Raw genomic sequence first — 15,038 nt, forward strand, 5'->3', positions numbered from 1 at the left:
TCAATATGTAGGATACATAAAATCGTATATCATGTAATACAAATTATAAACCAGAGGGTAGAACTCTACGACTGCGGTGAACAAGAGCGCTAGTAGCGCCACCAAGCGGCTCAACGCGCGAACTATATCGAGTCTTGTGGTGTGAGGCAGAGATTTTCGGTACGATGTCCCTTGTAAAATGTCTTTGGGCGGTGTTACCTGAATAAAAAAAAAATCTTTAATTTATTTATTTATTTAGGAAGACCAACCGCAGATCATTGTATCGTGTATACATATTTATTACATACGTTGTGCCCAATGGTAAATGTTCAACTTATTACAGATCTTCATAACGTTTACAATATTTAAAAAATATAATACATAGTTTATGTTATCTAACTACAATATATATCTTAATTCTAAAAATTAAAAAATATTACAAACAATTTACAATAATACAAATTAAATTAAATTAAAAAACATAAATACAAAAATACAAAAATACAGATTGAATTAAAACAAAAAAAAATAAAAAAATACAAATTAAATTAAAACAAACAAAAAATAAAAACAAAATACAAATTAAATTAAATTAAAGCAACAAAAGTACCTACAATAATTTATTGTTGGTTATTAAATGAATATAGTACGAGACCCGGTATAAGAAATATATGCCCTCATCTGTTATTTAATTGGGATAAGAAATAAATGATGAAAAATTTCCACATTGATGCATTGCTTAGTTTTGCGGGTTGCCAGATAAAGAATGTCAAATGCTTAATTAACTGTACTACGTTGCCTTTGATCAAGTCAATGGTTTCCGAAATTTTGTATGAAAGATGTGTTTTTTTTTTGTTTTTTACAAGTTAGCCTTTGACTACAATCTCACCTGCTGGTAAGTGATAATGCAGTCTAAGATGGAAGCGGGCTAACTTGTTAGGAGGAGGATGAAAATCCACACCCCTTTCGGTTTCTACACGGCATCGTACCGGAACGCTAAATCGCTTGGCGGTACGTCTTTGCCGGTAGGTCACCTTGTTTGGCCGCAATTTAGTAAAATTACGGTCAAACAAGGTGACTTTGAACTATACTTTGACTTATAACTATCAGGTACGAGTATATAATAAAAAACATGGCTTTCCATTGGTAAAAGAATTTTCAAACTCGGTTGTGTAGGTTTCTAGATTACCCCCATAATACCACAAACTTTACCTCTTTATAACATTAGTATGGAATTTACTTCCATACTAATATGTGTACCCACTTAGGCACAATTCAAAATGAGTGATTTTTTCATCGTGAGTGATTTTTCAAAATGAGTGATTTTTCAATGTAGACGTGATAGCCCAGTGGATATGACCTCTGCCTCCAATTCCGGAGGGTGTGGGTTCGAATCCGGTCCGGGGTACACCTCCAAATTTTCAGTTGTGTGCATTTCAAGAAATTAAATATCACGTGTCACAAACGGTGAAGAAAAACATCGTGAGGAAACCTGCACGCCAGAGAGTTTCTTAATTCTCTGCGTGTGTGAAGTCTGCCAATCCGCATTGGGCCAGCGTGGTGGACTATTGGCCTAACCCCTCTCATTCTGAGACGAGACTCGAGCTCAGCAGTGAGCCGTATATGGGTTGATAACGATTATTCGGCTCACTGTTGAGCATGAGTCTCTTCTCAGAATGAGAGGGGTTGGGCTAATAGTCCACAACACTAGCCCAAGTCGGATTGGCAAACACACGCAGAGAATTAAGAAAATTCTCAAGTATGCAGGTTTCCTTACGATGTTTGCTCAAGTATGCAGGTTGAGTCTCTCCTCCCTCCTCCTCCTCCTTCCTCATGATGTTTTTCCTTCACCGTTTGAGACACGTGATATTTAATTAATAAAATGCACGTAATTGAAAAGTTGGAGGTACACCCTCCGAATCGAAGGCAGAAGTCATTTACTGGGCTATCACGTTACGAAAAATGAATGTCTACATTTTATTATGCCTACCTGAAACACGGTGCCCGGTTCGATATCGGACGGAAAGTTTCCTAGGTAAGTCCTCGCGCAGGGCTGTGAATTATTGACGGGGTTCAGAGGGCGCATATTGCGTCCCTAGCTTATTTATAGCTTAATTTGGCAGATTAAGCGGTGATGGTACCAAAATAGTTACCTACTTAACATTTATTTGAAGAATTTTTAAAATTGATAATTTGATTCGAGTTATTAGTTAAATCAACTTTTGTATTAACAAAACGAAACATAGTTAAATCTGTCCTAAATTTCATTTTGGTAAATTTATCTTAAGTAATAGTTAATAGAAATATTTAATTGAATTTTTATTTGTTTGTTACAATTTACGACTCAAAGACTATACGTTTAAAGAATAGGCTACTTGCCTCATTTGTAAACAGTGTTTAAACTGAATTATGGAAGTATTATAAGCTATATTTTATTTTGTCCCGTCAATAATAACCAGTAAAAAAATTAATATAAATGAAAAAATATCTACGTAAATTTTTTGCCGTCATTAGCAAGTGACGTCATTCATAGAGATAACAGCGTGATTGGCGTTTGCAGTGATGTGATATATCACGTCACCGCAAGCGCCAATCACAAACCGATACCTTGTAGCGAATGACGTCACAGTTTATGATTGGCGTTTGCGGTGATAAAAATACAATTTTGTTTTATAAAAATATTACGATTACGAGATTATTTTCTCAAATTAAAATGTGATTAGAGTTTCTAGGCATCTAAACTGCCTCTATGTAAAAAATCTTCTTATTTTGTACAGTAGGCGAGTAGCCTATTTTGTTATACTTGTACCTACTCATATATAAAATAAATGTATTTTGTTTGTTAATAAAATATATATTGATAAAATAAAAAACCTGAGGCCTGAGAGGCCGTCACTACTGTCAGAAGATGTAGGTACCTTGTCGTGAGGGGGGTCGTATTTAACGTCGGCGTGTATGGGGTCGGCGTGATTGGTGCGGATCTCCAGAGCACCGGTCGCGTCGCGTTTGCGTCGCGACAGGCGTTTTGCGTACTGAAAAAAAAAGCCATGTCAAAAATACAAAAAAATATCTAAATAAATACATTTATTTCGATTATGTAAGTTTAGTTTACATGTACTTTTGAAGCGTCAAGTATGTATATTTGCACGTAAAGATTCTTATATAATGATTTATTTATTTTGCTATCAAGCCGACGAACCCATGCGACAACGTCACCCAGGTCCGACAAAATACTCTCTACGTACGTTTCACACCAAAACCGGAGCATCCTCAGGAGATGTTGACCCTACAACGTGCAATTGCACAGTGTCGTTTTGACCTTTGCTTCGCCTTTTATATTTTTTCGTAATGATTCTACCACTGGTTCTGAAGGTAGGTTCTGCTGAGAAGAGCAATAAACTCGACAGGTCATCATCATCAGTATGAGCCTATATTAACGACCCACAGGAGTAGGCACTAGCGTGCATAAGGTTGTCGATTGGGGTATGCACTAAAAGAAAAATTTACCAGACTGGGAAAATCTGAATGCATTAAGGAAAACATCTCTTAGGTATCTGGGGGAGCACTTCAGGTAATAGGGTGTTCTCCTAATTGGAGAGCGAATATGGAGCTGAAAGCCACCACGCGGGTCCAATGCGGGTTGGCGGGCTCAGGGTGATAAGTAATATTAAATTCAACGTGCTCTACGAGGCACGGGAGTATAATACTACCAATATGTCAACTTCAGGCTGAGAATTTAACTTGAAATTTCTTAGAAAAAAGAAAAACTTACTATCTCACAGCCCGACCCAGGGTTCGAACCCTGGACCTCTTCATCCGAAACCATACAGACTAAATAGATGACCAGCGAGGCAATTTATCCATAGATAGCTAGATACAAAACTAGCCGTTTTGCGTTAGCTTTATTGTTATTAACAACCCATATTGGGCTCACGGTTGAGTATGAGTCTCCTCTCAGAATGAGGGTTTAGGCTCATTAATAGTCCACCACGCTGGCCCAATTTGGATAAGCAGACTTCACACACGAAAATATTTAAGAAAATTCTCAGGTATGCAGGCTTCCTCACGATGTCTTTCCTTCACCGTTTGAGATCTGATTTGAATCTACGCCCTCCAAATCGAAGGCAAAGATCCATCAACTGGGCTTTCACGGCTTGCGTTAGCCTAAGTAGGGTAAATACTTACAATTTCATCATATTGTCCAAAAACGCCAGCCGCTATAATAAATAAAAAAACAAACTTGTTCATGTCTGCCTCACAGCATTGTTTTTTAAAAGCGATAACTATCAGAAACCAATAAATTGTTGAAGCATATTTTACTCTACAATAAAAATAAATAGGAAAATGAAAATAAATATTCCATTTTCCACAAAATATGGAATGAGATTTTCACACGCGATAATACCTACAGTTTTGTTTGGATAACTGTAAAGGAACAATGTTTAAAACTCTTTCATTGATAGTGTTATTTGTTATGGTACAGGGCCATAGAGGAGTAAGTCTATTTTTATCTATGATTCAATTTATTAAAAAAAACCGGCTAAGTGCGTGTCGGGCTACGCGCAGTATAAGGTACCGTAGATTAAGTTAGCCTTTTAATAGGTTATGCACAAAAATATTGTTAATAACACCATCAGATAGACGATAAAAAATTCATCCTCACTTTGCATGTAGGGAAGGAAGAAAATTTTTGTTAGGAAGAAGGTAAAGATAATAGAAGGTAAAATAAATACTACAAACCTACTACTATTACAGACAACATAATAACCCTCGTATTTCTGTTCTCGGGCTCAAATTTTCTTCAAAATAATTATTTTATAAACTATATTTCGAAAATCTGAGTTTTTGAACGTAACCAAGGAAATTACCATACCTAAGTTATGGTATAAAATTGTCAGGTTTTCCAAATGCATACTTTTTATCTATTAACTAAACCATTACCCACCCTACATTATTTGACGTGACGGTTGGCTATTTCTGAAGCTAAGCATACCCAATATCGAGGGCTCAAATTTGGTGAAGGTACTTAACAGCATGAAAGGTTACGCCATTATACTGACACGTTCGAGTAAGTACAAAATTCCCCCTTTTAGATTCATCATCATCATCATATCAGCCGATGGACGTCCACTGCAGGACATAGGCCTTTTGTAGGGACTTCCAAACATCACGATACTGAGCCACCTGCATCCAGCGAATCCCTGCGACTCGCTTGATGTCGTCAGTCCACCTGGTGGGGGGTCGACCCACACTGCGCTTTCTAGTGCGGGGTCGCCATTCCAGCACTTTAGGACCCCAACGTCCATCGTCTCTTCGAACTATGTGCCCCGCCCATAGCCACTTCAGCTTCGCAACTCGTTGAGCTATGTTAAGATACTCCTAATATAGCTCGTTCCATCGCCCCCTGTGTGACTGACTTTCTTATGAGGCCCATAGTTAGCGACCAAGTCTCGGAACCATAGGTCATCATCACTTTTAGATTCCCCAGCTGTAAAGCCTCATAATATGATACCATAATGATTTCATAAACCGACTCCTTTATTATATACGGAACAGTAAAACAAAGGGAAGGGACCGTTTATTGCGAAGAACCCTTGCTTGTAGCGGTTACGTCAACAGTATATCTCCCTGTAACTTATAATACCTACACAACATCAATTTCAGCTTCAATATATAAGTCGTGTCATTTAAAAAGATTGCTTGTAGCTTTTACTTAACGATGAAACATTTTCTTTTAGTAGCAAGTTAGATTTAAGGAACCAGCTGAAAACAGTATGCTTGCTAAGGACATCTATCTTGGAAAAGTGCACGTAGTTAAATAAATACGCCTGTACAATTTCAGGATCCGCACCGGAGAGAAAATAAAACAACCAAGGCACTCGGCCGCTCCAATGCGAATCTTGTTTATTGTAAAAAACTTCACCATATATACCTTTTGTACGAACCACTCGATATCGCGATACAAAGTTGCGGACTTCACATACACTGCCATCTATCGGCACATCGCGTCGAATGGTCGATTATACAACGCCTTTGTATAAATTTGCGAATGTTGATGCTCTTTTTACTGTACACCAATTATAACTAGTCGTAACGTCTTCCTTATTGCTATCTCTTAGTTTATGGAGTGTTGTTATTTATTACAATATTATGTTATTTGTTTCATGTGACCACATTAATTCAGTCATTTGAAAGTTTTACCTTATGCTATTGTGTACCAATTCTGTGGATTTACCTGAAAAGTCTTCCGGTGTTTTGAGGATAAGTTTTCCGGGAGTTTTGAGTTTACGGATGAAATATACCAATATTAATAGATTTTGTGGAGTTATTTCAGATTTTCACTTTGGCACCTCATATTTTTACCTTGTAGTGAAGTATGTAAAATAGTCTTTAATAAAACCTTCCCTTCTTTTTGCAGAAAATACAGACTGAAGCTAATGCCCAGTCGGCATTGATGCCTCAGGAATTGAACCCGGCGTTTGCACCGGATAAGGTTTGTGAGTCCATGTCACGCGTAAGTTTAATGCGAGCCACTCACCATCCGATAAAACTGATCGTGTGTTGGTCGCGATGTGCATGACTTCCGATCACGACCAACACACGACCAGAGGAACTAGTGGGCGTTGTGATAACAATTATAGTCCGTGTACCCACGGATTTGCCGTTAGCAGCTTATACGGCTGTAGATATGCAGATATATATAGATATACAGCGTGTGTATATACAGGATGTCCCGTAAAAAATGCGACATACTCTACAGAGTGATAGGTAAGCAAGGTGATAGTATGTCGTAATATTTACGCTATATCACATGTTGTCTGAGGCTATATACACTACTAGCTGACGTCGCGTGGTTTCACCCACGTGGTTCCCGTTCCCGTATGAATACGGGTATAATATATAGCCTATAGCCTTCCTCAGCTAATGGGCTATCTAAAACTGAAAGAATTTTTCAAATCGGACCTGTAGTTCCTGAGATTAGCGCGTTCAATTAAACAAACAAACTCTTCAGCTTTATAATATTAGTAAAGATATAGCATATAAAATTTATATACACAAATGTAAAAGTTTTCTAGTATCCTGTGTAATTACATAAATATCGTGAAGCGAAAAAGAATTTATCGACAAATGGCGGCCAAGTCGGAAATATCTCTGTCTCTCTTTCGTTGCTATAGGATATTTCCGGTTCTTTTTTTTATTCATTACAAGTTATCCCTTGATTACAATCTCACCTGATTGTAAGTGATGATGCAATCTAAGATGGAAGCGGGCTAACTTGTTAGGAGGAGGATGAAAATTCACACCTTTTTCGGTTTCTACACGACATCGTACCGGAACGCTTAAACGATTGGCGGTACGTCTTTGTCGGTTGGGTGGTAACTAGCCACGGCCGAAGCCTCCCACCAGCCAGACCTGGACCAATTAAGAAAACCTCAATCGGCCCAGCCGGGAATCGAACCCAGGACCTCCGTCTTGTAAGTCCACCGCACATACCACTGCGCCACGGAGGCCGTTAAAAATTCGGTTCGGTGCTATTGGTCGACAATATGTCATTTTCACGATATATGTCGAAGGTCACATGATGGGTCAGCTGGATTTTAAGGATTTATTTCAGGAAGCATGGAAAGCGGCGCTCACGACGCGACAACGACGCGACTCGCCCGACGACACGACAATATGTCGCCTCAAGTCGTATAGTCGGATCGTGGCGTGTATAGTGCTCGCAGTGTCTGCTATTGTTGAGATTGTTGTATATTTTGTTGAGATTTATTATTATTAAATAAATGTTTGTTTTTTATAATAGTACCTTTTTATACCTTACATGTGCCAGTGATAGCGCAGTGGATAGGTATGACCTTTGACTCCGATTCCATAGGTTCCAATCGAATTATGAAATGAATTATAAATTATGAAATTATTATTATTATTAATCGAATTTATGAAATTAAATATCACTTGTCTCAAACGGTGAAGGAAAAACGTCGTGAGGAAACCTGCATACATGAAAATTTTCTTAATTATCTACGTGTGTGAAGTCTGCCAATCCGCATTGGGCCAGCGTAGTGGATTATTGGCCTATCCCTCCCATTCTGAGAGGAGACTCGTGCTCAGAAGTGTGACGGATATGTGTTCATAATGATGATGATGATACCTTCACTAGCAGACGCCGGACAGTTTCACCCCCGTGGTTCCGGTTCCCGTAGGAATACGGGGATAAAATACTGCCTATAGCACTCGGGGATAGTGTTTGTAGCTTTCCAACGGTGAAAGAATTTTCAAATCAGTTCTATAGTTTCAGATTCAATGTAAACAAACAAACATACGATCAAATCTTTTCTCTATAAACGAGCAACATTAGTATATGTTTATTAGTCTTTTTTTTTAATTTTTGGCAATGTTAATATAAATAAAAAATACAAACACTATTAATAATTTATAAAACAAATTAACCCTCCCATTTTACATTTGAGTGCCCAAGCAACCGGTGGTCAGGGCTCCAGAGTGAGGAACCTCCTCACAATACGCGCCGTCTCAAGAATCACTGCCTTCTGTATCCGACTCTTGATCCAACAGTTAAGCGAAAGCTTCATACGATGTTGGTCGAACCTTTTCGCTTGACCATTGACTGAAACAACTATGGGAACAATTTGACTCAACAATCCACACGGCAATAGATTATTATTATGTAGGTACTGGTCGTGTAGTACACCATAAAAATAGGCTGATAATGGCCAATACAATTATATACTGTCAACTTATAAAAGTATCGCCACATTAATCACTATTTATCCATCCATACACCATGTTAAAGCATATGACCATATCCATCGATTAACTAAACAAGCGTTTACCGTGAACTCAAATTAAACTGCACGGATATCAAGTGGCCCATATAAAGTCACCGTCTGGTCGTGTGGGTCACATTGATAACAACATGCAGTGGTTCACACTACTCGCTGTTTTAGTGGCTCTACTGTGCGCCGTGATGGTATGTATGAATACATTTACTTTGGTTTTTTAGAGTAGGGGTACGGTAGGGGTAGGTTAGGGGTAGGGTAGGGAAGAAGTGCACATAAGTCAAAGCTGACCGCTAGTAAAATATCGATACATAAGGCAGTTCTTCTTCTCTTCTTCTTTTTCCCGGGCCTTTTCCGCACTTGGCCAACAGAAGGCAGTTATTGATACGATGCGTTTTCCTCAATCTGCAGCCCTGACCACGGATGCTAGGGCACTCAAAGGTTTAATTTAAAAAAAAAATTCAATATGTACGGTTATTATAATAACATCTAATAGTGATCGCTAAATAGTTTATTTGTTTAATCCCCCCTCTTCTATGAAAAGAGAGGCCTGCTGTAGTGGGTCATTAAAACAGGCTGACAATTTATATTGGCTAAAAATAACTATTTGGATCTGCAAAGTTATTATGTATCTCGGTATACCATTGAAATAATGAGTCACTACAACGTTTTTCAATGAAATGACATAAGTATCATCATTTTACGTAAAATGGAAGCAAGAAGTGATAGTGGAAAGTAGTAAGATTATTTCAACGAAAACCTAAAAAAAATTACGAGAACCATGTTAGATGATCGTAAATCAAAAAAAAATCATTGCCATTTGACGACAATTACGAATAACCAAGATCATTTCGTCGAAATAACTATGTTAGATGATCACAATTACAAAAATACGATGAAAAACGATGTTGTGACTTATTATTTGAATGGTACACCGAGTTACATGACCCTGCTGTTCTGATCTGAATCTCTCTCTGTAGTCATGTCTGCCTCATGACTGAGGATCATGACCGCCTTGGCGAGTCATCGTTTGGTTTATAATACTCTGAATCTATGTGTAAATTAAATGTGGGCAAATAAATGGTCATTCATTCATTCGTTTATTCATTCATTCCTTCCTTCATTCTCCAGGCGCAACAGCCTCAGGACAGATCTCCGGACTTCACCGACAAATACGCAGAGCTGGCATCCCCGGTACCTGCCAATGTCAACCTCGACGAACTGGTTGCTACCCTGCGAGCCGCCGGCAGTCACCAATAAGCTGCACCCTCCAACCCCTATTTTATTTTCTCTATAACTAAACAGAAAACACTGAAGGGCGTCTTGAACTTAACGATGACAGATATGGAGACGATACCTTTGTATAAGCTAATATAATTAGCAAAGTTTAATAATAATGCATAAAATTATGATGGAAATTTTAACACTAAATTCTTGATGAAAAGTTAATTGGGCCTTGAGACAAGATGAAGGACTTATAAAGTCATACTATTTAGGTCCCCAAAATATACATAGAATAAATTTGTAGGTAGGGTTTCCTAAAATGGTGTTTTCCACGAAGATAATATTGACAGATTATGACTAACGATGTCTATGTCTTATTGAAACCTAGTAAAGACGGATGTCGTGTAAAGGAGCCATTACTTGGTAGCTGAAGTTGATAACATTTTTTTTTACTATTTTTTGTAACTATCAAAACCTGAAAATCCGAGATTAAATAAATAAAATAGAGCAGGAATCGAAGTCCTAGTAAAACTAGACTTTACCTTAAGTTTTTGACAATATTCTTCTTACCTTTACTTTAAGGCCAACCATAGCATTGCTATCAATATTTTGATTTTTTGGATATAAATTGAATTAGTTGTAGAGTAAATAATATGGATTGAGTGGTCAATCTTGGCATACCCACTGAAAATGGTAGAGTAAGTTGTTTGCGCCTAGTAACTATATCCCACTAATTATAGAAAATTATTTATAGATCAAAAGTGATATTATGTAATAATTGAATTTTTGCGTGTTTTTGGTTGTTAATAAATTGTAGAAGCGTGCTGTTGTCCATAAATGTTTTATTCTTGGTCGCTACCTACCTAATACCTACTTATAACCATGTATTGTGGCTGATGGGAGGCTTCGGCCGTGGCTAGTTACCACCCTACCGACAAAGACATATCGCCAAGCGATTAAGCGTTAGCCCTTGCATCAGGTGAGATGCAAGGACTAACTTGTAAAGAATAAAAAAAAGGTTCCCCACTCCTGACATCAGGTTGCTTGGGCACTTTAAAGCCCCGCAAATGGTGGGAGGAGTATTTTTATTGGTGTCTTTTAATATTTTATATTTATTTTTAGGTATATTTTTTTTAGCTTAGGTTAAAAAAAACTACAATACTTAAATAAATAAACGATAAATTTTTGTGAACAATTTAAAAACATTTATAGTTATATATACTTAGTATTTTCACTTTTTATTAATCAATATATTTTCGTCTCGCAGGGTAAAGTCGCTCGTAGTGCAAGTTAATATCCGACGCAAATAGTCGCGGACGATCGCGAGACTTTCGGCCTAGAGGTATATAGTCGTAGGGCACCTGAAACCATGATAAAATAAATAATTACACAGCAATCCGATTTGTAATAAAATTGACCAAACAAATGGCCCACCTGCAGGGTTATTATGTAATTCAAGTAATCAGTCACTACATCGCTTTTCATCGTATTTTCGTTTTTGCAATCGTCTAACAGTGTGTTTTCAACGAAATGACACAATAATCGTCATTTAACGTAAAGTAACATTAGTGTAGTAGTGATATTAGCGGGTAGTAACGTTATTTTAACGAAAAACTGATATTTACGTAATTTTGTTGAAATATTCATGATAAACGATAGTTAAAACAAAAAATGATGTCAAATGACATATTCAAGCTAATTCGTCATCAACCCATATTCGGCTCACTGCTGAGCTCGAGTCTCCTCTCAGAATGAGAGGGGTTAAGCCAATAGTCCACCACGCTGGCCCAATGCGGATTGGCAGACTTCACACACGTAGAGAATTAAGATAATTCTCTGATATGCAGGTTTCCTCACGATGTTTTCCTTCACCGATTGAGACACGTGATATTTATTTTTTTAAATTGAAAGCTAATTACATAGAAATAACTATATTAATCACAAAAACGAAAATACGACAAAAATCGGTGTAGTGACTCATTGTTTGAATGGTACACTGAGATACATAAGGCCGCTGATGGGAAGTGAAAGTTTATCTAAAATACACTAATGTTACAGTAAAACCTATGACTTAATCGCTAACTATGGGGCTCATAAGAAGTCTCAGAATCACACAACAGGCAATGGAACCAGCTATGCTTGGAGTATCTCTGCATGATCGAATCAGAAATGAGGAGATCCGCAGAAGAACTACAGTCAACGAAATAGCTCAACGAGTCGTAAAGCTGAAGCAGGCAGTGGGCGGGGCACTGCGTGATGTTTGGAAGTCCCTACAAAAGGCCATGTCCTGTATTGGACGTCCATCGACTGACTTATGATGACAGCAAGACACCCTGAATAATTTCTGACACTTAAAATTTAAATACCTTCAAAGCAAGAGTGAATAGGCATCTCTTCTAGGTAAGAGCGCTCCAACGTAGACTACATTAATGTATCAATTAATGTATTAATCACTGTTAATTGTAGTAAAGCGCGAACCTATATTGCATAAAAACACGCAATAACTTACAAAATGCTACCTTTAATGACCTTAATACCTTAAATGACAATATGTTATATGAGTAGATGTTGAGCTTTATGTACCTGTAATTACACCGAAAAACACGCTCTACAGACTAATGTCAGATGTCATGTCAGAATAAAACACAGCAATGCTGTTTGACACCAGAAATGAGCATAACAAACTGTCACAACTCAACTATTTCTAGATTCCTATTCTCGCACTATATTAGTCTGATTATAAAAGTTCTAAGTAAATACAGTTAAAGATATAAATCAAACAAAAGTTTAACGAGAATTGGGAACCTTTTTACGGTCCATTACAATCGAGTGAGTGACTTGAAAGAGAAGACTGATACGACACAAAAGAAACATCTCTTTTATTGCGACTCAGTGCTACGGATGATGGAGAGATACCAATTAGGCTCCTTGCACACTAGACGACCACGATAAGTTGTTGGTCAAGCCGGTCGAGGTTAAAAATACGTAAACCTGCGCCCGACCACGAGCGGTCGAGAAACAGTCAATTTTCGAGCTCACTTACGAACTACCCTCGCAACTATATAGGTGGTTGGGCCGCACGACCTACATTGAGACACGACGACGCAAGTGTCGGATGGGGGTTCGGGCCTCGAAGCTTGACCTCCTTGCTCGAGTATTAATAGCGGGAGTCTTGTTCCCATTTCTTCCAGCCCCGAAGCATCAAGGCCTATGAGTCAGGTGTCGTGCTGTATTCGCTGTCACAGGACTAATGCGCAAACGCTCACAGCGAAATATACATCGATATAAATCGTTAGATGGGCCTCTCCCTAATAAAGAACGCACAATTTTATGTCATTACCTAAAGACGTACACGCCCATCTTATCTTACTACGTAACAAGCGCATGCTGTGAGTGGACGTGGACTTAAACAACTGTTTTTTTTTCATTTTAATCCCTTAATTATGCCTTCGTGTTCATTTTGGAAGTGTAAAAACACAAGCCACAAATGAATAAAGAGAAAATATGTGTTACGAGTGATAACGTACTCAATGTGCGAAACAATGACTATTCCGCGACGCTTTGAGGCCTAGGATGGAACTATACTTATAAGCTTGGTCACAACGACCAGTCGTTCCTATTCGGTCTGCGGCTACTCGGTGGTTCATATGGTTTCTTCAGTTAAAGTCACCTACGCACTGAGCGGCCAGGCCATGGCGGCTACACTCGCGACCACACACGCACGGTTGCGCGGCATTCTATTGGATGAGGACCCTGGTCGCTGGTTGCTGGTTGCTATAAGAGTGCGGGGCTTAATACGATTGCTTATTAAATCCAAAACTACGACGCGCGCACTGGCGACCTTTGGTCACCAGTGCATAGTTACCCTAACCTGGTCGTGGCCACCTAGTGCGCTAGGTGCCTTATATTTCCCAGTTTATGTCGAATCAAAAACCAACTGTAATAAGGTTTTATGGTTGGTACTAACTGTGAGTAAGGATAACAAAGATCGGACTGGGTATGATTTTGTTAGGAGAATTTTGTACTTTTTTGTGGCGCTGTTCATTCAAATAGACCCTCAAGATTATTATTATACATAATTTTTGGCGGCCTTTGTGGCGCAGTGGTATGCGCGGTGGATTTACAAGACGGAGGTCCTGGGTTCGGTTCCCGGCTGGGCCGATTCATTTTGTCTTAATTGGTCCAGGTCTGGCTGGTGGGAGGCTTCGGCCGTGGCTAGTTACCCTACCGACAAAGACGTACCGCCAAGCAATTTAGCGTTCCGGTACGATGTCGTGTAGAAATCGAAAGGGGGTGTGGATTTTCATCCTCCTCCTCCACAAGTTAGTCCGCTTACATCTTAGATTGCATCATCACTTACCATCAGATGAGCTTGTAATCAAGGGCTAACTTGTAAAGAATAAAAATTAAATATATATATATATATATATATATATATATATATATATATATATATATATACACAGCGCTGACTGCAAACTATATATTATATAGAACCTATATATATATATATATATATATATATATATAGTTTGCAGTCAGCTCTGTGTGTATTTGTATGTGATAAGTTAGAGAGGTACCTAACTACCAAAACTACAGTATACGGCAACTTATAAGTTTTTCAAATACCCTACCTACGCCCAATAACATATAACAAGCCAAATAAACTCATTAATTCTAAGATTGTGTAAAGTGTATAAATCTGAAAGAACGTATGTAGCTACCGTTATTTCATTATTGTAATAAAACATATTTTGTAATAGATTTCTACGTTTAGTACCTACCTAAAAATATAATTAATTAAATAATTAAATATAGTACCTATATTTTATCCGCTTAATAATATGTTTAGAATACTAACCTGTGTAATGGCTGTCATAACTAAAAATGAAAATATTACAAACATAAAACACAACTTCATAGTTCACTACCGTAGATCGTACTGTAATCCAAGCACGGTTCAGAGAAATTTCAGTTGAAATGCCTAACAGTTTTCATGGTTATTTTATGTCAATAACTTCTTAAAATCAATTGGAC

At 38.0% G+C, this 15,038-nt stretch overlaps 1 protein-coding gene and 1 long non-coding RNA gene across 2 annotated transcripts; one reads left to right on the plus strand and one right to left on the minus strand.

Moving 5' to 3' along the window:
• Positions 1-3,510, minus strand: LOC128198957 (uncharacterized). Its single transcript, XM_052886960.1, has 3 exons — positions 3,487-3,510; positions 2,898-3,011; positions 1-198 (listed from the first exon to the last, which is right to left on the minus strand). The coding sequence occupies exons 1-3, from the start codon at positions 3,508-3,510 to the stop codon at positions 1-3; spliced, it is 336 nt and encodes a 111-aa protein (XP_052742920.1).
• Positions 3,511-8,862: 5,352 nt separating this feature from the next.
• On the plus strand, positions 8,863-10,831 carry LOC112051059 (uncharacterized). Its single transcript, XR_002887210.2, has 2 exons — positions 8,863-8,968; positions 9,909-10,831. It is a non-coding gene; the product is annotated as an uncharacterized LOC112051059 (long non-coding RNA).
• The last annotated feature ends 4,207 nt before the right edge of the window (positions 10,832-15,038 follow it).

Source organism: Bicyclus anynana, chromosome 18 (assembly GCF_947172395.1).
Source record: "Bicyclus anynana chromosome 18, ilBicAnyn1.1, whole genome shotgun sequence".
In the NCBI taxonomy this organism is placed as follows: Eukaryota; Metazoa; Arthropoda; class Insecta; order Lepidoptera; family Nymphalidae; genus Bicyclus; species Bicyclus anynana.

Bases quoted from the DNA above. Each gene is read 5' to 3' on its own strand.
- LOC128198957 (XM_052886960.1), bottom strand. From the start codon at position 3,510: ATGCATTCAGATTTTCCCAGTCTG. The intron at 3,012-3,486 runs GTAAATTTTTCT...TTTTTTTTTCAG, and splicing joins ATTCAGATTTTCCCAGTCTG to TACGCAAAACGCCTGTCGCG. The intron at 199-2,897 runs GTACCTACATCT...TTTTTTATTCAG, and splicing joins ACGACCCCCCTCACGACAAG to GTAACACCGCCCAAAGACAT.